We start from the raw sequence: 20,887 nt of genomic DNA, 5'->3' as shown, positions 1-20,887 counted from the left end.
CGCAATTATTATTATTATTAATTCAAGATGATGGTCAATCACCCTCGGTCTGGGGCTCCATGCAAGATCTCACCTCGTGGGGCATCAATGATCATGAGGAAGGTGAGGGATCAGCCCAGAACTACACGGCAGGACCTGGTCAATGACCTGAAGAGAGCTGGGACCACAGTCTCAAAGAAAACCATTAGTAACACACTATGCCGTCATGGATTAAAGTCATGGATTAAAATCCTGCAGCGCACGCAAGGTCCCCCTGCTCAAGCCAGCGCATGTCCAGGCCCGTCTGAAGTTTGCCAATGACCATCTGGATGATCCAGAGGAGGAATGGGAGAAGGTCATGTGGTCTGATGAGACAAAAATAGAGCTTTTTGGTCTAAATTCCACTCGCCGTGTTTGGAGGAAGAAGGATGAGTACAACCCCAAGAACACCACAACACCAACAACCTCCTTCCCTCAGTAAGTAGCTGGGTCTTCCAGCATGACAACGACCCGAAAAACACAGCCAGGGCAACTAAGGAGTGGCTCCGTAAGAAGCATCTCAAGGTCCTGGAGTGGCCTAGCCAGTCTCCAGACCTGAACCCAATAGAAAATCTTTGGAGGGAGCTGAAAGTCCGTATTGCCCAGCGACAGCCCCGAAACCTGAAGGATCTGGAGAAGGTCTGTATGGAAGAGTGGGCCAAAATCCCTGCTGCAGTGTGTGCAAACCGGGTCAAGACCTACAGGAAACGTATGATCTCTGTAATTGCAAACAAAGGTTTCTGTACCAAATATTAAGTTCTGCTTTTCTGATGTATCAAATACTTATGTCATGCAATAAAATGCAAATGAATTACTTAAAAATCATACAATGTGATTTTCTGGATTTTTATTTTAGATTCCGTCTCTCACAGTTGAAATTAGACCATACCCATTTTAAGCGTATCTTTCTAAAAAATCTAAAGTGATTTCAGAATATTTAGGCAAGTTAGCTGGCTGACTCATTTATCCTGCTTTGTCATATACCCCTCTGGGATAGCTTGGAAAGATTAATTTATTATAGGCTGCGCATGACCACAGATTTGCATTGGGGAAGAAGCAGGCTACTGGTGGGTGGCTATGTTGATTCAAAGTTTTACTAAGCCACCACAATCACAGTCTGTGAGACTAATATAACATTTCCAGAATACACCTGTAGCGAGAGGGGTTTCGCTTTTCTAAAACTTCAATAAAATGCAAATTAATTACTTAAAAATCATACAATGTGATTTTCTGGACACAGTTGAAGTGTACCTATGATAAAAATTACAGACCTCTACATGCTTTGTAAGTAGGAAAACCTGCAAAATCGGCAGTGTATCAAATACTAGTTCTCCCCACTGTACATGCCCGTCTGAAGTTTGCCAATGAACATCTGAATGATTCAGAGGAGAACTGCGTGAAAGTGTTGTGGTCAGATGAGACCAAAAATTGAGCTCTTTGGCATCAACTCAACTCGCCGTGTTTGGAGGAGGAGGAATGCTGCCTATGACCCCAAGAACACCATCCCCACCGTCAAACATGGAGGTGGAAACATTATGCTTTGGGGGTGTTTTTCTGCTAAGGGGACAGGACAACTTCACCGCATCAAAGGGATGATGGACGGGGCCATGTACCGTCAAATCTTGGGTGAGAACCTCCTTTCCTCATTCAGGGCATTGAAAATGGGTCGTGGATGGGTATTCCAGCATGACAATGACCCAAAACACACGGCCAAGGCAACAAAGGAGTGGCTCAAGAAGAAGCACATTAAGGTCCTGGAGTGGCCTAGCCAGTCTCCAGACCTTAATCCCATAGAAAATCTGTGGAGGGAGCTGAAGGTTCGAGTTGCCAAACGTCAGCCTCAAAACCTTAATGACTTGGAGAAGATCTGCAAAGAGGAGTGGAACAAAATCCCTCCTGAGATGTGTGCAAACCTGGTGGCCAACTACAAGAAACGTCTGACCTCTGTGATTGCCAACAAGGGTTTTGCCACCAAGTACTAAGTCATGTTTTGCAGAGGGGTCAAATACTTATTTCCTTCATTAAAATGCAAATCAATTTAAAACATTTTTGACATGCGTTTTTCTGGATTTTGTTGTTGTTATTCTGTCTATCACTGTTCAAATAAACCTACCATTAAAATTATAGACTGATCATTTCTTTGTCAGTGGGCAAACGTACAAAATCAGCAGGGGATCAAATACTTTTTTCCCCTCACTGTATCTGTGACAAACAGATGATATCTGTATTCCCAGTCATGTGACATCCATTGATTAGGGCCTAATGAATTTATTTCAATTAACTGATTTCCTTATATGAACTGTAACTCAGTAAAATCTATGAAATTGTTGCATACTGCGTTTATATTTGTGTTAAATTGTTGTCATGACTGTCCTGTGTGAGGATCTAAGGCCTCAGATCAGCTTGGCAATGGCTGGCAATAACCAGATCCTCTCTCACCCACTGAAGAGGGGAAGGGGGACTGGGCTGGTTTTGACACCTCACACCCGGTCGTAAATTAGGCAGGAGGGGAATCTCTTGCTACGCCTCCAGTATTGGTGATTGGAATGTCCCTTTGTCTCCAGAAGACTTTTGCTGCCAAAACTCTAACGTCCAAAAAGTAAACACTGGAACAATATTTCTAAGATAAGAATATGGGGAATGGTCAGTGGGGACCTAAAGAATAATCATGTCATGTTGTTTATTATTTTGTGACGTCATTAAGAATTGTATCAAGAAAATGTTGTAACTTAAAAAGTATACAAGTTTTCATCCAATACTTTGTGTATATAATATGGAAAATTATAAGAGTAGTTTTGTTAAGATAGAAAACTAAAATCACATTCCTACCGAGATTATAGTTTTTGATGATGCTTTGCACCATTAAGTAGCCACGTGCCGAGTGAGCTCAGAGGCTTGAAAGACAAATTAACATCAGACCAGAAAGACGTGAAAATTGTTGGAACGTTGAACCTCAACACGAGGTGAAGAAGATCACCTCCCAGACTAGACACGAACATTGCCAGGATGCAGCTGTGCGTGTAAATTGGTTCAAACTCTGACTAACCACACAAGGTGGGAAGGACAAAATCCCCTCTCAGACAATCACTTCTACAGCTGAGTATCTGCTCTGAAGAAAGACTCCACTCCAAACCAAGACAACTAAGAAGAAGGACATTGTGACCTCTGGTTGACAACCAGAGCCTTACACTGACACAGGACACTACCAAAACCCACTAAGAAGAAGGCTTGGTTTCACCAGAGTTAGACGACGAACAAAGACAAGTAAATACATTCATGATTTCTTACTCCAAACGGGCGGTGGTTCGTGAGCAAAGTATTATGATTAATAAGTGTCTCTCTTTCTCTCTCTCCCTCTCTACCCCTCCCTCTTTTGGTAACCAAGCAGTCATGCTGTTGTTAGTCCGCTAGGGACTTTTTCTCATGTATTAAGTGTGTATGTTATTCTGTGTTATTATTTAGTTAGCTAGTAAATAAATAATTCAACCAAATTGTGTAGTGCAGAATCATAAATGAAGCTGGGGTTCTTGCAGATCCAAGAAGGCTACGACCGTTCAGAATGAGACTGATAAGAGGTAATGATTAATACGTTGACTGTTTTATACGTATTGATAGGTAAAGACCTTAAGAGTTTAATTCGGGAGATGGTAACTTTATAAACAACTTCTTCCGTGGTGCCCCAAATCGTAATGAGTTAATTGTTACAAGATTAATTTAAAATCGGGTATTAGTTCGTTCGATAAATAACAGTCATCATATTAATGAAAGTCACGTCACGACATTGTAGAACAGCCTGGACTATGTGAACTCTGTACACCTATCAGTATATTAGGATCTCATAGGTATATTTGGATACCACTACTTTTTGCATGAATGAGGGGGGTTCAGTCAGAAGAAATAGCTTACAAGCAGGTAAATATTAGTTAGTTGACACACTGTGTCTGAAAATAATAGTAATAAACTCAATATCCATTCTGTAGTGACTCAAAGCACCCCAGATTACGATTTGACAGTGTTGTGTGTGGCTTAAAATAATGAGGTCCTCTATTGTATACATTTCTCTTTTGTATTGAATGTACATTATCTTAATTGGATTTTGAGTGTTGTTTCCTGATTAACTGGATTGCATTCCAGAGATGAGAATACATGATTCACAACCAAGTCCCCATGCAATAATAACAACTGCAACTTACTTACCTTGAAAAATATGACTTGTTAGTGCAAGGCAGTGTAACGGAACAGTGCAGCACCAACATAACTGGAATCCCTATTACACCTATAGCGGGTGAAGTCGGTGCAAAAGGCCAATCAATGTTTTGGTCAACCAAAGCACTAGCTCTTGGCTTTCTTCCAGGCTGCAGGGTGAGAATGCAAATGTTTTATATTCAACATAACTTTGAGGAGATTTGCCAACTCAACTGTTCTTACTTTTGGCCAAAAAATAGACCCCAAAACCCCGTAACTAGAGAGGTGCATTAGAAATGATTATCAGTTATCATTCTATTGATTATGTAAAGATAAAAAAGGCTTGATAATACACCAATATACAGTGGGGAGAACAAGTATTTGATACACTGCCGATTTTGCAGGTTTTCCTACTTACAAAGCATGTAGAGGTCTGTAATTTTTATCATAGGTACACTTCAACTGTGAGAGACAAACAAAAACAAAAATCCAGAAAATCACATTGTATGATTTTTAAGTAATTAATTTGCATTTTATTGCATGACATAAGTATTTGATCACCTACCAACCAGTAAGAATTCCGGCTCTACCTGGCTGATCCTTTTATTCACTTTAACAGCTTGATTTCAGCTGCAGCTATACCGTACTCCATGGCATTCCTACCCATTTTAACGTCAGAAGCCTCAAGAAGTTGACTTATTTACAGTAAAGCTCCAATGCAATATATTGTCTAGGCACATTCCATTTGACCTCTACAAAATTATGATTTTCTATTTTTTCATATCAGAGCAAGATGGCATGCCGTTATAAATCAATAGAAACACTGGCTGGCTGGCTAAATAAAAGCCTGGGAGTGATCCTCTCTTAGCCGCTGGTTGTTCTCAGTCAGTCACTCGGCACAGTAGTCAAAAAGCTAAATCAGACTGGTTGAGGCCCTGCGTTGAGAACACACACGCTCCAGTAGCTCATCCACACGCTGGGGGATGAAGGGAGAGAGACCGACATCAAACACATGGAGCACCAGGACCTGGGCTTCCTCCCTCCCTTCACACCGCTTCAGTTCATCAATTAATATTTACAGGCAGACTGGAATGCCTTTACTACAGGGGCAAACTGGAAAAGGTTGGCATGGAAAAAACTTCTGGGGAAAGGATGCCCATTTGTCAAAAACAAATTAAAACTGAGGTGACAGAAAGTGCCATAGGTTCTCTCAAAATATATTAATACACATTTATATGGAGAAAAACTATAGGAATAATTGTTTGCATAGAAGATAAATGTTCTTTGTGTATAATCAAACTTACTTTAAGCTGGGCAGCCATGAATGACAGACGAAAAAGAGGAGAAACAAGTGACAACACAGTCTGCCCAGTGACAATGAAGCCAGGAGAGACCTGTGCTTTACTGGTGCAAAGAGGTGGGAATGGGTTCCCCACAGACATGTCACAGGAAGTCATCGATCAACCAAAGCCAAACAAAACAGATTATACATTAAACCCTATGGGGGTTCAATAAAGTTGATAACAATATGGATTAGCATGAAGGCATGCTGTGAGGAGTTAGGATTTGTGACAACATAATGGCAGGATTCCTCAACAGGACCAGAGTGTGATGTAATAAAGAATACGTTATTGACAGCTGTGATGCAAATGTGATGCATACTCCCCTTTAATAAAGAAACTCTCTAAACCAGGGCTGTTCAATTACGGTCCTGGTTTTTGTTTCTACCTGGTAGTTAATTGCACTCACCTGGTATCCCAGGTCTGAATTAGTCCCTTATAAGGAGAGGATGAAAACCAGAAGTGTTTAGGAATTCCAGGACCGACATTGAACAGCCCTGCTCTAAACTAAACTACCCCTAAACTTTTGACCCCTCAAAAAACATCCCCAAACTAATCGTGCAAAACTTGAGTGGATTCCAGCGTGTTGGACAAGGACAATAAGGTTGACATCCCGTTTGGTCATGTCATGTCTACCCCCTTGAAATTACTGCACTCAACAACCCCTCACCCAACTCATCAGTAAAGCACCATCAGGCTTTCCTCCCCCAACCAGCACTATCTAACATGTCAGCTGAGGAGCCCCGGGGGGTGGGGCCTCCAGGGTCCACAGAGGTTGAGGAGTCCAAGCGGAGTGACATTGAGCTCACATGGTCCGTCACGTCACAGACCTCCAACACCTATGGCTCCCTTGTTTGATTGGCTTGTCACACGTCAGCTAATCCAATCCCGTCCCCTAAGAGCTCGCCAGCATGACAGATCCAAGGGCTTGTGGCGTTTGTTTGCCTCCGTTCTCATTTGACACGCCTGATTACTTTAAACAAATCCTGCCAGTGCAAAGTCAATGACAAAGAGCATGAAGTCCAACGCACTTTGGTATGCGTCATTGAAGTGTTGCTCCTGTCTTTCCGCAGGCTTACCCCAAAAAATATGATGTTAGAATCGTGTTGTTCAAAAAGTTACATGTTCAGTGTTTGACCAAGACTGGCAGAATTGTTTGGAGGAAATGAAGCAATGGCAGGAGCATCAATGACTGATATGGGGGTTTATTGACGTTGAATCCAGGCAGTCAGGTGTTATTCATCTTTGGATAATCTTTGTGCAACAGTGCTGTGGCCTCCAAACACAGCTAAACACTTTTAACAACCTGTCAGCATGGAATTGATTTTGTTCTTCAGTTGAACGGAATAAAGGAGGGAAGATATGGAGGCTACAACCTCATGCAGGTTCCCTTCTGGTAATATGTGTTATTATTATACTGAACAAAAATATAAACGCAATATGTAAAGTGTTGGTCCCATGTTTCATGAGCTGAAATGAAAGATCCCAGAAATTTACAATAAGCACAAAAAGCTTAATTCTCTCAAATGTTGTGAACAAATTAGTTTACATCCATGTTAGTGAGCATTTCTCCTTTGCCAAGATAATCCATCCATGTGACAGGTGTGGCATATCAAGAAGCTGATTAAACAGCATGATTATTACACAGGTGCACCTTATGCTATTGACAATAAAAGGCCACTAAAATGTGTAGTTTTGCCACACAACACAATGCCACAGATGTCTCAAGTTGAGGGAGCGTGCAATTGTCATGCTGACTGCAAGAATATCTAACAGAACTGTTGCCAGAGAATTTAATGTTAATTTCTTTACCATAAACCACCTCCAATGTCATTTTAGAGAATTTGGCTGTACGTCCAACCGGCCTCACAACCCGACCACGTGTAACCACGCCAGCCCAGGACCTCCACATCCGGCTTCTTCACCTGCGGGATCGTCTGAGCCCCCCATGGCTGCTCCCCTGCCCAGTCATGTGAAATCCATAGATTAGGGCTTAATTTATTTATTTCAACTGACTTATTTCCTTATATGAACTGTAACGCAGCAAATTCGTTGAAATTGTTCCATGTTACCTTTATATTTCTGTTCAGTATATTTACCATATGGAGGTGATAAATGTACAATACAATACATGGAATCTGTTCTACCCAAACACTGTAAATCATTCTACTTTTGTTTCTTTGTTCTACTTTTTCACTCAGGCCCCCCTTCCAAAATTGGATAACATCCCCTCCCACCCCCGCGAGCGAGCATGCCACGTCTATTTCTATGGGCACAAGCACTGTTCACCCCCCTCTTGTTGACGGAGAGAACATTTTACAGGTTTAAAGCTTATTTCCTGCAATTCTACACATTTTGTCATGGGGTGCAGACAACAATTTGCAGTTTTAAAGCTCTTTTTCTTGCAACTCTATACATTTTGCCATGTCTAATGTTTATTCTTGTGATATTTGAGTGACGCAAACATTACAAAATCTATGGGCTAGAAAACCTAGCAAAAACATTTTCGCCAACATAGGCTAGTTGATCTGGGCATTTCTGAAAAGTTATAAAAAGCTCTCTAAAAAGGTATGCAATGACTGACTGAGGAAAACTGATGATGCACTACCTAATTTCGAAATTGCACCTTGTGCATTCTACTATTACCACGTTCAACAGTAAGCTGAAAGCCAGACTGAGTCCCTCGCGCCCCGCCCACAGTTTGGGAACCACTGGTTTAGATAATGTGATGTGGACCTACCTGTGTAGCCAGCACTATGGGTAGCCTACCACAAGTCTGAAATTGTGCATAGGTACATCAAGAGACTGAACTAAATGTCATAGTCAATACAATATTTAAACCATTCATCATTTATTTTCTCTAGTCTCACAGGGGAGGGCCACAACAGGAGCCACACCGCCCACCGACGATCAAGAACACTCATCCCACTGACTGGGTATTGATCCGAGGGCTACTCCTCTCAATGAATTCAAAGTGGCCTGAATACTCAACAGGAGAAACAGCTGCTCTACTTTGCATAACCACACAGACTGATTTTTGTAATCCAATTTCGGCAGGGAGGCATAGATTGTTCTGGGGTCACCTTCAATTACACTCCAAATAAGATTGTACTGTACCTACGGATTCCATTTGGAGACTCCTTGCCTCATTTCATATTTAAAATATGATCATGGTCTGTTCAATGGTTTCAACAGGGGCCTTAAAAAATACTTGACATAAATGAGGAAATGTCATCAAATAACTTGAGGCCCAAATACAAGATCAATCTTCTTTGTTTTAAATTAATGGACAAAACCATCCATGTGAAAGTGCAACAGTAAATAGTAATTCTCTTTAACTAATACCAATGGGATAGTGATTTACAGTTGGCAAAGCTTCTGCATGTCAAAAACTGCAGATCTTGTTTTGTGTATTTTCATGCGATTAGAGAGACATCTGTTTTCCTATTCTGGGACTTGAGCCACAAAACATTAAGGCTTGTTAGCAAATTAAATGAGTAACAAATAAAATTATACTTAAGACCCAACATCTTCACGTCTCCGACGTATCCTTTCATTAATATTCATGTGTTTTTCGAACATTGCTTGCGTGGACTAACACACTTTTGCTTCAATATTCTGACTGGTCGATATGTCTGCATGCAAATGACCTGAAAACTAGGCTACCTCCTCCCACAGTTCCAGTAAACACAAATGCCAACAACGCTAAGGCTAATTTAGGACATAAAATACTATTGCAAGACAGTAATACTATGCTTTGAGGCAATGGCCTAATAGTATTACTTGAATGGAAACAGAGTGTATTAAAGATGTTTGCTAAAACTATAGTGAACTAAAATATAAAGGCAACATGCAACAATCTCAAATGTTTTACTGAATTACAGTTCATAGAAGGAAATCAGTCAATTGAAATAAATTAGGCACTAATTGATGGATTTCACATGACTGGGCAGGGGCGCAGCCATGGGTGGGCAGGGGCCCACCCACTGGGGAGACAGGCCCCCCCTCCTCAGACGATCCCGCAGGTGAAGAAGCCATAGGTTGTGGAGGTCCTGGGATGGCGTGGTTACATGTGGTCTGCGGTTGTGAGGCCGGTTTGACATACTGCCAAATTCTCTAAAATTACATTGGAGGTGGCTTATGGTAGAGAAATTAACATTGAATTCTCTGGCAACATCTCTGTTGGACATTCCTGCAGTCAGCAAGCAAATTGCACGCTCCCTCAAAACTTGAGACATCTGTGGCATTGTGTTGTGACACAAAACTTTTATTGTCCCCACCACAAGGTGCACCTGTGTAATGATCATGCTGTTTAATCAGCTTCTTGATATGCCACACCAGTCAGGTGGATGGTTTATCTTGGCAAATGAGAAATACTCACTAACAGGGATGTAAACAAATTTATGCACAACATTTTAGAGAAATAAGCTTTTTGTGCGTATGGAAAATTTCTGGGATCTTTTATTTCAGCTCATGAAACATAGGACCAACACTTTACATGTTTATATTTTTGTTCAGTATAATAATAATAATAATATTATTATTATTGAGGATTTTAATTAACATTACACTGGTATAAAATGTGTCCTCGTGAAGAAAACCTAATAAAAACAGACATTGGTAGGCCGTAGGTATCGTTTCAGAATACAGATAAATCATAAAGCTAGAGCGCATACCAGAACTCTGTTCGATTAGAGGTCTATCAATTAAAATGTTGTGAATAATAAAAAGACAGTTGGAAGACAACATAAATATGCATTTGTAAGCTCACAATCGCAGTCAAACTTCAGATTGTAGTGTCCTCTTCCACCTCAAAACAACAGCTTGAGGCATGGAAAGACTATTTTTCATTCATTTCATTCTCTTTGCGCTACAAGCTACATAAAATAGACTAGTCCAAATTTCATACAGACAGCCTCAGAGGCAGTTCACACCAATTCCCCCTTAAGATGGGCTCAGTGAGGAAGTTAAGAGAAAGCTCACCTTGACTGTCTGGTCCAAGGATGCAGTCGCTATTCGAGCCTGGGGTCCCATCAGGCCACAGTGGATGTCAGTGATGGGGAGAGAGTGACGGCACAGGACATGGCGAGGCTCAGGGGTGTGTGACGGGTCCAGCTGCACTACACTGCAACACAGAGGGAGGGTGTGGTTATTTATTTTCAGATGTATAAAAAATGATGGTGGGATTTCACATTAAGTAGTGAAGGTGACTAGCATTGATCACACACTAACCTCAGAACACCAATACAATTCCATTACAATACTTATTAAATATTTCTACCTCAAGCATGTGAAGGTAAAACAAAAACGTATTGCCTTCATATTTGCTATGGTTTGACCATTTAAAAACTAGAATCTCACTATTATTTTATCAAGAATTTGTGGGAAAAAACAAATATTATTTTTTCCTGTATTCTTATAGTCAGAGCATTTGGGCCAAAATGCAATTACAGCTTCCTGAGCACATATAGCGCTGAGCTTCACTGTTTCTGGCTCAATCGAGACATCTTGCCAGAGCAGGACAGGAGAAAAGGAGAGAGGGAGGCATATAGGTGGATGAGCAGAGAGACAGAGGAAAAGATAGGGGGAGGATAGAAAGCCTGCTGATTATCTGAGCAGGACCCAGGCCCCATTCTGTCAGCTCGGCAGCGAGAGGCGCTCCTTGGCAGGATCTCAGGGACAACCTGTCTGCAGCAACATCTGTGACAAGTATCACCCATACAGGAACACACCGCAGCATGGGCTTCTGCTCTGGCATGTGCTCGCAAAAAGGGAGGAGAGAAGAAGCCTGGGGTATTCTGAGGAAAATCGAACCCCTAACAGACTTCCAGTTGCAATATTCCCTTTTGGAGCCAATTTCGCCTCAAAGTTGCTCAGGGTGTATTGCAGAGATATTACTGGGGACACGTCCACTCATTACATCCCACTGGGAAGAGGTCGATGCAAACCACTTATTGGTCGGTGCGTGGGCCCGACCCAGGCATTTCTTCACAGGTGAAAGATGCATTACCCGATGCAGGCCGGTGGCCATTTAAAATTCCTCTCAGACCCGTAGCAATCCCGCTCCTCTTTATGCTACACTGAGTTTCACATTTCCCCTTCAAAGGGGAAGGTCAGAGAAAGTAGCAAACACTGGACTGTGGTGTTCTTCAAACTTGAATTGGGAATTAAAGTCAGAGTCTGACAAAGAGAGTGGATGTGTTTGTGATATATACACTGTGTGGAACCCCTTTTGTCCACAGAACAGCCTCAATTCATCAGGGCATGGACTACAAGGTGTCAAAAGCGTTCCACAAGGATGCTGGCCCATGTTGACTCCAACGTTTCCCACAGTTGTGTCAAGTTGGCTGGATGTCCTTTGGGTGGTGGACCATTCTTGATACACACGGGAAACTGTTGAGTGTGAAAAACCCAGCAGCATTGCAGTTCTTGACACACAAACCAGTGCGCCTGGCACCTACTACCATACCCCGTTCAAAGGCACTTAAATATTTTGTCTTGCTCATTCACCCTCTGAATGGCACACATACACCATCCTTCTTTAACCTCTCTCCTCCCCTTCATCTTCAATGATTGAAGTGGATTTAACAAGTGACATCAATAAGCGTTCATAGATTTTATCACCTTGTCGCCACGGGTATTCGAACCAGCAACCTTTCAGTTACTGGCCCAACGCTCTAACCACTAGGCTACCTGCCGCCCTTATATATAGTCATAGCTTCAGTCATGTCAATAAGGTCCTCCTCTCCACCCTCTCAGGGCTGGGCATCTCAGGCTATCCACACTCTTGGATTGCATCCTACCTTGCAGGCCGCTCCTACCAGGTGACGTGGAGAGGATCGGTGTCTGCACCACGTGCTCTCACTACTGGTTTCCCCCAGGGCTTGGTTCTAGGCCCTCTCCTCTTCTCTCTATACACCAAGTCACTCGTCTCCGTCATATCCTCACATGGTCTCTCCTGTCATTGCTATGCGGATGACACTCAACTACTTTTCTCCTATCCCCCTTCTGACACCCAGGTGGTGACACGCATCTCTGCGTGCCTGGGAGATATCTCAGCCCACCACCTCAAGCTCAACATCTACAAGACGGAGCTGCTCTTCCTCCCAGGGAAGGCCTGCCCGCTCCAAGACCTCTCAACCTCGGTTCACAACGCCACAGTGTCCCCCTCCCAGAGTGCAAATAACCTTGGCGTGACCCTTGACAACACCCTCTCGTTCTCTGCAAACATCAAAGCAGTGACTCACTCCTGCAGGTTCATTCTGTACAACATCCATAGAGTACGACCCTACCTCACACAGGAAGCGGCGCAGGTCCTAATCCAGGCACTTGTCATCTCCCGTCTGGACTACTGCAACTAGCTGTTGGCTGGGATCCCCGCTTGTGCCATCAAACCCCTGCAACTTATCCAGAACGCTGCAGCTCGCCTGGTGTTCAACCTTCCCAAGTTCTCCCATGTCACCCCGCTCCTCTGCACACTCCACTGGCTTCCAGTCGAAGCTCGCATCCACTACCAGACCATGGAACTTGCTTACGGAGAAGCAAGAGGAACTGCCCCTCCCTACCTTCAGGCTATGCTCAAACCCTACACCCCAACCCGAGCACTCCGTTCTGCCACCTCTGGTCTCTTGGCCTCCCACCCCTACGGGAGGGCAGATCCTGCTCAGCCCAGTCCAAGCTCTTCTTTGTCATGGCACCCCAATGGTGCAACCAGCTTCCCCCTGAAGCTAGGACAGCAGAGTCCCTGCCCATCTTCCAAAAACATTTGAAACCCTACCTCTTCAAAGACGATCTTAAATAATCCCACAGCAAGAACTTTGATACATCAAACGCTATATTGGAGTTAAGAGATGTCTCGCTCTCTCCCTGATGTTGACTGCTGATACAGGCAAGTCCCATTTCAAACTGTATACTGGGCCATACGGTTGACACCATTTCATTAGTAGAATTGAGTACTTCCTTTCTGCCTCCCTTCAGGATATTGAACATCTGTTGCTGAATCTTATCATCATTTCATCATCTAAGTCAAGGCCTGGCAGACATGGACCATGTAGCAGAAAGCCTGGCTGATGGTAGTACCATGACAGGTTCATTGGCAACATAACATGCTCTACTAGAAAAATAGAAGAATGGATTACTTTGGAAAGCAGCCAGTCGTATACATTCATAGTCAATCCGAAGCCTCAACATAACGTTTTCACTGGCAGGTAGAAGCACTGAGGAAGACTGCCTATCAACAGTCTAAATCTTACCAATTCCATTTCAATTAGCTAACCTCATTTCTGAGGGAAATTAAAAAAATATGAGAACAGGTTTACATTTTCTAAACTATCTTGCTTACCACAATCTGTACATTTCCATTCCCCTTCAGTGCTGACAAGCACTAGCAATGGAAGTCTCACATTGCCACCTATTGGAGAAGAGTTACTTCACTATCATTCAGCCCAGAGGAAATCGAATCAAAACAGTGAATCACTGAGTTGGCAAACGGACTGATCAACAAATCATAATTAGTTGTTTTTTAGGATGCGATGTGATTTGTAGATCCAACACGGCCAGAAACAAAGGTTGGACATTGATACAGAGCTTGAATTTAATGGAAAAGGCCTATCCATTCTCTGTCCACAGTTTGATGATCATCATTCAACGCTATCCTTACTTCCAAATTAATTGAAATAAGTTGATAATCAATTGAAAGAGGCCGACCATCAGTCATATTTTTTGCACAGTTCAACTCACATCCAATCTGTTCTCTCAGAATAGTTAAGAAGCCTTGTATTCCTCCGATGATGACAATCCATTCCAAAAATCTAACTCGGAAGAGGAGTAGATGTCAGTGTTTCATAGCTCTACACGTCTTCTTGATTAAATACTAGTAATGTAATTACTATATTGAGAGAACAATTCCATTTGCCCACAGTAACTTATAATATAAATAATATGCCATTTAGCAGACGCTTTTATCAAAAAGCGACTTACAGTCATGCGTGCATAAAAAATGTTTTGTGTGTATGGGTGGTCCCAGGGATCGAACCCACTACCTTGGCGTTACAAGCGCCGTGCTCTACCAGCTGAGCTACAGAGGACCACTTGATGACAAGCGTTCACTATGCCTAAAGACACCAATTCTGGCAGAGGTTTGAAAGCATTTCTGGCAGCTGATTTTAAACCTTCATGCCAAAGTCCCTCCACTAGTAAAAAAACTAAAATAATCCTGATAAAGTCTAAATGAAACAAAATGTAACATATTTGCATTAACGTCTAACTGAAACTTCTAACTCAAATTCTGATTAATAAGGACAATATTCTGTAGCACTTTAGTTGAACTTTCCATCTTAAGACCTACATAAACTAGCTAGTTAATTAGCGGACCTAAATGGCTTGCCAACTCAGTTGCCATAAACTGACATCAGCTGCCATGACAAGTTATGACATCTGTTATGTAGACCCTATCACTGAGGGTTGAAGTACAATGTTAGCAAATACTCTGTGTTACAGTGGGCAGAATCCAGTGTAAAAGCTGTTTGTACCTGGCTAGACTCCAGACCAGTGCCAGGTTGTCTTTGCCTCCTGAGATAAAATGGCTGCTGTCGTCAGTAAAGCGAAGGCAGGTCAGGTCTTGGTAATGGCGATTCAAGATGGCTAGCAAATTCCCAGTGGAAACCTAGAATGACAATAATTACATTAACATCAAACGCTGCCACTTAGTCTAGAGTAGATGACAAGTTCATTTTATCACTGTAAGACCATGTATTTCACTGACTAATGGAGTATCGCCTTAAAGTCATGCTGTTACAATATCATTTTTTGAAAAAAAGTGAAACCCCACATTCACTTAGGAAATCTGAAGAAAAGAAAGCTACTTTGCTGAACATAACTTGTGTTGTTTGTTTATTGATGTGTAAAACAGAGATGGCGAGGAAATCAAACAGAAAATTAAGAATTTTCGCAGTCATTAAATATGTGAATAAAATTACATTTCATGAGAGTAATCTTCTCACATCTCATCATAAAAAATTAAATCAGGCCATAATGAGGGCATAAACAAAAGCTGCTTGAAACTGGTGAGACAAAGATGTCCTGATTGCCGATATGCTGCCTAACAGCATCAACAGCAGCTACTAAAAGGCAATTCCACGGTAATAGAATGATGCTGAGACTCTGATTTTTCACTTTAAAATGTATGCCAAACAAAAACCAATGATTGCAGTTTGACATACATTTTAAAGTAATAAATCTGAGTCTCAGCATCTTTCTGTTACCGTGGAATTGCTCTAAGATCAAACGTTAGGCCCAACTGTACCTTCCTGACAACTCAAGTCTAGGACCGATACTGCTATCCTTAAAGTAGTACTGAGGCATTTAGGAGAAGATTATGCATTAAGGATGTAACATTTACCGATACACTCCTATCTTAAACATTTGATGGTATCGTCTGTGGGACCCCAAACCGATCCAAAATGTAGCATGCATCGGTCAGAAATTATATTCAAATGTTACGAATCGCCGGTTCACCAAAATGTTTTGCTCAAATTACTTTCTTTCTACCTTCTAAAGATACCTCTCATATTTTATGACCACTGAATCCTCTCCTTCAGTGTCGAACTAAGCATGTAATTGTGTTGACAGTCATTGATCTACAAGTAATTTTGCATGCCAAACAACACCAGGCAATATCAGTAGCCTAGTCAAACTGTTATCAGTGAATTCAGAAAGTATTCAGACCCCTTGACTTTTTCCACGTTATGTTACAGCCTTATTCTAAAATGGATTAAATGAAACTTTTTCCTCATCAATCAACACACAATATTCCATAATCACAAAGCAAAAACCGTTTTGTAGACATTTTTTAAATAAACCATTTACATAAGTATTCAGACCCTTTGCTATGAGACTCGAATTTGAGCTCAGGTGCATCCTGTTTCCATTGATCATCCTTGAGATGTTTCTACAACTTAATTGGAGTCCACCTGTGGTAAATTCAATTGATTGGACATGATTTGGAAAGGCACACACCTGTCTATATAAGGTCCCACAGTTGACAGTGCATGTCAAAGCAAAAACCAAGAGGTCGAAGGAATTGTCCGTAGAGTTCTGAGACAGGATTGTGTCGAGGCACAGATCAGGGGAAGGGTACCAAAAAAATGTCTGCAGCATTGAAGGTCCCAAGAACACAGTGGCCTCCATCAATCTTAAATGGAAGAAGTTTGGAACCACCAAGACTCTTCCTAGAGCTGGCCGCCTGGCCAAACTAAGCAATCGGGGGAGAAGGGCCTTTGTCAGGGAGGTGACCAAGAACCCGATGGTCACTCTGACAGAGCTCCAGAGTTCCTCTGTGGAGATGGGACAACCATCTCTGCAGCACTCCACCAATCAGGCCTTTATGGTAGAGTGGCCAGACGGAAGCCACTCCTCAATAAAAGGCACATGACAGCCTGCTTTGGAGATTGCCAAAAGGCACCAAAAGGACTCTCAGACCATGAGAAACAAGATTCTCTGGTCTGTTGAAACCAAGATTGAACTCTTTGGCCTGAATGCCAAGCGCCACGTCTGGAGGAAACCTGGCACCATCCCTACGGTGAAGCATGGTGGTGGCAGCATCATGCTGTGGGGATGTTTTTCAGCGGCAGGGACTGGGACACTAGTCAGGATTGAGGGAAAGATGAATGGAGCAAAGTACAGAGAGATCCTTGATGAAAACCTGCTCTAGAGCGCTCAGGACCTCAGACTGGGGCGAAGGTTCACCTTCCAACAGGACAACGACCCTAAGCACACAGCCAAGACAACGCAGGAGTGGCTTCGGGACAAGTCTCTGAATGTCCTTGAGTGGCCCAGCCAGAGCCCGGACTTGAACCCGATCGAACATCTCTAGAGAGACCTAAAAATAGCTGTGCATCCAACATTAAAATAGTTTAAGAGGATCTGCAGAGAAGAATGGGAGAAACTCCCCAAATACAGGTGTGCCAAGCTTGTAGCGTCATACCCAAGAAGACTTGAGGCTGTAATCGCTGCCAAAGGTTCTTCAACAAAGTACTGAGTAAAGGGTCTGAATACTTATGTAAATGTGTTTACGTTTTTTTTTAAATACATTTGCAAACATTTCTAACAACCTGTTTTTTCTTTGTCATTATGGGGTATTGTGTGTAGAATGATGAGGAGAAAAGCAATATAATTTAAACAAATTAAAAATATCTAAACATTTAAACTGCAATTTTGTTATCGTTTTAAACTTATTTTTGTATTTTATAAAATGATGTGAATTCACAATTCAGATGTGGTTCTGCGTATGACCGCTGGGGGGCAATGCAGTTCAATCTACAACAGCCCTGGCTACCGACCTTCCGGCCATTATTAGTTACAACAGCCACAAAGCCCGCCTATTTCTACAATTTAAAGTTTTTTTAATGCAATTTTAAACCTAACCTTAACCAAACAGTTAACCTTATGCCTAACTCTAATCTTAAATTAATAAATGTTGTTTTCATGAATTTTTACGATATAGCAAATTTGGACTTTGTGGCTGTAGTAACTAGTGGAAACCCTACCAGACGGCGGCTCACCTTACTGCTGTCCCCCACCCACTCAGCAACAATAGTATTAATGCCGTTTTAGGTTCTGTTGTGTGCCTCTCCTCCATGTTGTCAATACGTACTTAATGTCCCACATCTCATCAATGTGATGACTCGTTGCAGTGATGTATGACAACAATCAGGGCCGTCCCGGTTTTTCAACATGGCATCTTGTAGTCTTGTTCTAGATATGCCCTTAGGGTACTGAATCCTCTACCAAAGACAATGGCTGCATATCAACTATAATCATTTCTGTAATCAGCGCTGTGATTTTTCATTGTAGCTCAATTCCACCTCGCAAAGTTTGCATTTCATCACTCAAAGTAGCCTATTGCCATACAGGACTTCGCTGCTGTCGCTTCCCTGTCTCACTCTCTGGTCTTTTTCCAACTGTTAATGAAGATGACGTGTGGAGCACCTATATCCGTGGCAAATCATTTGAAAGATTCATTTCTCCTCCTAGTAATGTTACATTGTTGCATAAGGTATTTGTTTAATTTTAGTTTTTCCCTTTAAAATGTTCACACCCCTAATTGGAGCCCATGTATCTAGATACATATGGAATCGTCTTGAAAGCGAAAGACGCACATCCCTATTATGCATGTCAGCTATAGAACGATGGCCTGTAGTCATCCCATACACACAGCTATGACATCCCTTCTGCTGACGTTCTATATCTGTCTCACCTCCCAGAAGTAGATGGCCTCAGCAATGCCTGCCACCAAGTACAGGCCATTGGGGGAAGTAGTCAGGCATGTCACAATCCCAGGACACACGATTTTCTGCTGCAACTGATCCTGTAAAAAATATGAATATTGTTGATTCCTGCTGTCCTGATTCAGAATAGGATATCTAGTTATATTGACTTTATAGCTAATATTAGCTTTTAATTCTATAGACAGGCAACCTTTGACTATTGCCAGAAAAACAAGTTTGCTTTATTTATTCTGTTGGAGCTAGGAACATAAGCATTTCGCTACACAACATATGCAAAATGTGTACACGACCAATAACATTTGTTATTGTGTATCTTTCATGTGTATCTTTCATCAAAACCCTATATTAGGGCATTCATCCCATGTGTAACAGTAACAATCGATATTCTTCTATCCAGTATCCAACTAACGACATTTACACATAGAAGCCGCGTTGCTTAACTGTGACTCCCTAAAAACACGTCACTTCGATACATCTACAACCGGAAGTGACTTTTCGTAGGTTAGGAGAGCATTTTCATTAACCCTAACCCCTTTACATTTTAGTCATTTAGCAGACGCTCTTATCCAGCGCGACTTACAGTTAGTGAGTGCATACATTATTTTATTTATTTATTTTCATACTGCCCCCCCGTGGGAATCGAACCCACAACCCTGGCGTTGCAAACACCATCTACCAACTGAGCTACATCCCTGCCAGCCATTCCCTCCCCTACCCTGGACGACGCTGGGCCAATTGTGCGCCGCCCCATGGGTCTCCCGGTCGCGGCCGGCTACGACAGAGCCTGGATTCTCTAGTGGCACAGCTAGCACTGCCATGCAGTGCCTTAGACCACTGCGCCACTCGGGAGTAGCTTTAACTAACTTTAACTTAAATATCCTAACCTGCTAAGAAAAAGTCACTTTCGGTCGTAGCTGTATCGAAGTGGCGTGTTTTTAGTGAATCTCTTGTTCTAACGTAGCTATGTCCAAAGACCTTTCAGTTCATTATCTCCAGATAGATATGAACAGCGCACGCGCCGCGAGCAAGCTAGCCAGTTTTTAAACGTTGGCAAGTTAGCTAGCTAGCTACCTTTCTCTGGATTTCCCACACGTTGATGAAGTTTTTCCCGAGTTGGGCTCCGAGGATGTACTCTCCATTCAAAACTGTTAGGGACCTCGAAGAAGTATTGCCACCTCGATAGGCCAAGAGATTTGTACCAGAATGGAGTTCGAGAACGGCACAGTTCCATAGTTGTCCAGCCGAATCGGCACATACAACTATTTCCATAGGCGCTGACATCTTGGAAGAGAGCGCGTGTTGTTTTGAAAGTGAAGAGAATGGACGCATGCGCAGTACGTAATGTCCTGATCGAAGCTATGGACTCTGGGAATTGTAGGCCATAAAGTTGGTAAAGTTAGACAAAGAGTTTCTAAACCCAGAGGAGCAACATCGCGAGACTTCCGGGAACGCTTGCGAAACACACCAAGCAGACCAGACCAGATATAATATACCTAAACAATATATACTGACAAAAGCACATATCACAGCATACTACAAGTCGTGGAGGGACCTATAATTTTAGGGGGGGAAATGACTGTGAGAAGGTCAGTTCTGGTGACTTTTTAAAAGGACATTCTACTCCAAAATGAATGAAAATAAAATTATGCTTGACATCTAAAATATAATTTTCCCCTCCAGAAATGAGCCCTATAACATATTGGACAATATTATCAGAGAGGTGTGCTATTTAGCAATAAGCATTATCAGCTGATGCAGCCCACCTGATGCAACAAAGTGGCTATAAATAAATAGGCTGAGGATTGCCCATCTGCATTTAACCCATTGGGCTAATCATTAGCTAGATCACAAACTCATGTCTAAACATTGCTAGTTAGCAACATATTGATGACTTGAATGTCCCCCGAAAAAACATTGCACTGGCACTCAGGCAACCAAGGATCATTTACTGGAATATAATGTAGGCCTACCCGTGTTACATGTAGCCCCGGTCTTCCCTATGTATTCAACGCCATTGGCAAGCCCTAACACTTATGCCCCTGCTAAAAACTCTGGTTC

The 20,887-nt window shown here is 42.3% G+C and overlaps 1 protein-coding gene across 1 annotated transcript in view; it reads right to left on the bottom strand.

The window, feature by feature from the left end:
- LOC311137769 (WD repeat-containing protein 18-like) overlaps window positions 1-20,114 on the bottom strand; it is an 85,437-nt gene extending 65,323 nt beyond the window's left edge. The window contains exons 1-4 of the mRNA XM_084172354.1: window positions 19,901-20,114; window positions 18,799-18,909; window positions 15,074-15,207; window positions 10,527-10,668 (exon numbers count right to left, since the gene is read on the bottom strand). Of these exons, the coding sequence (XP_084028480.1) occupies window positions 10,527-10,668; window positions 15,074-15,207; window positions 18,799-18,909; window positions 19,901-20,110 (597 nt within the window). The 5' untranslated portion in view covers window positions 20,111-20,114. The remainder of the gene's footprint in view (window positions 1-10,526; window positions 10,669-15,073; window positions 15,208-18,798; window positions 18,910-19,900) is intronic.
- Window positions 20,115-20,887: the final 773 nt, after the last annotated feature.

Source organism: Coregonus lavaretus, assembly GCF_964263955.1.
Source record: "Coregonus lavaretus genome assembly, chromosome: 11".
Taxonomy (NCBI): Eukaryota; Metazoa; Chordata; class Actinopteri; order Salmoniformes; family Salmonidae; genus Coregonus; species Coregonus lavaretus.
The sequence above is the reverse complement of the archived record's forward strand: the minus strand, read 5'-3'. Positions and strand labels throughout refer to the sequence as shown.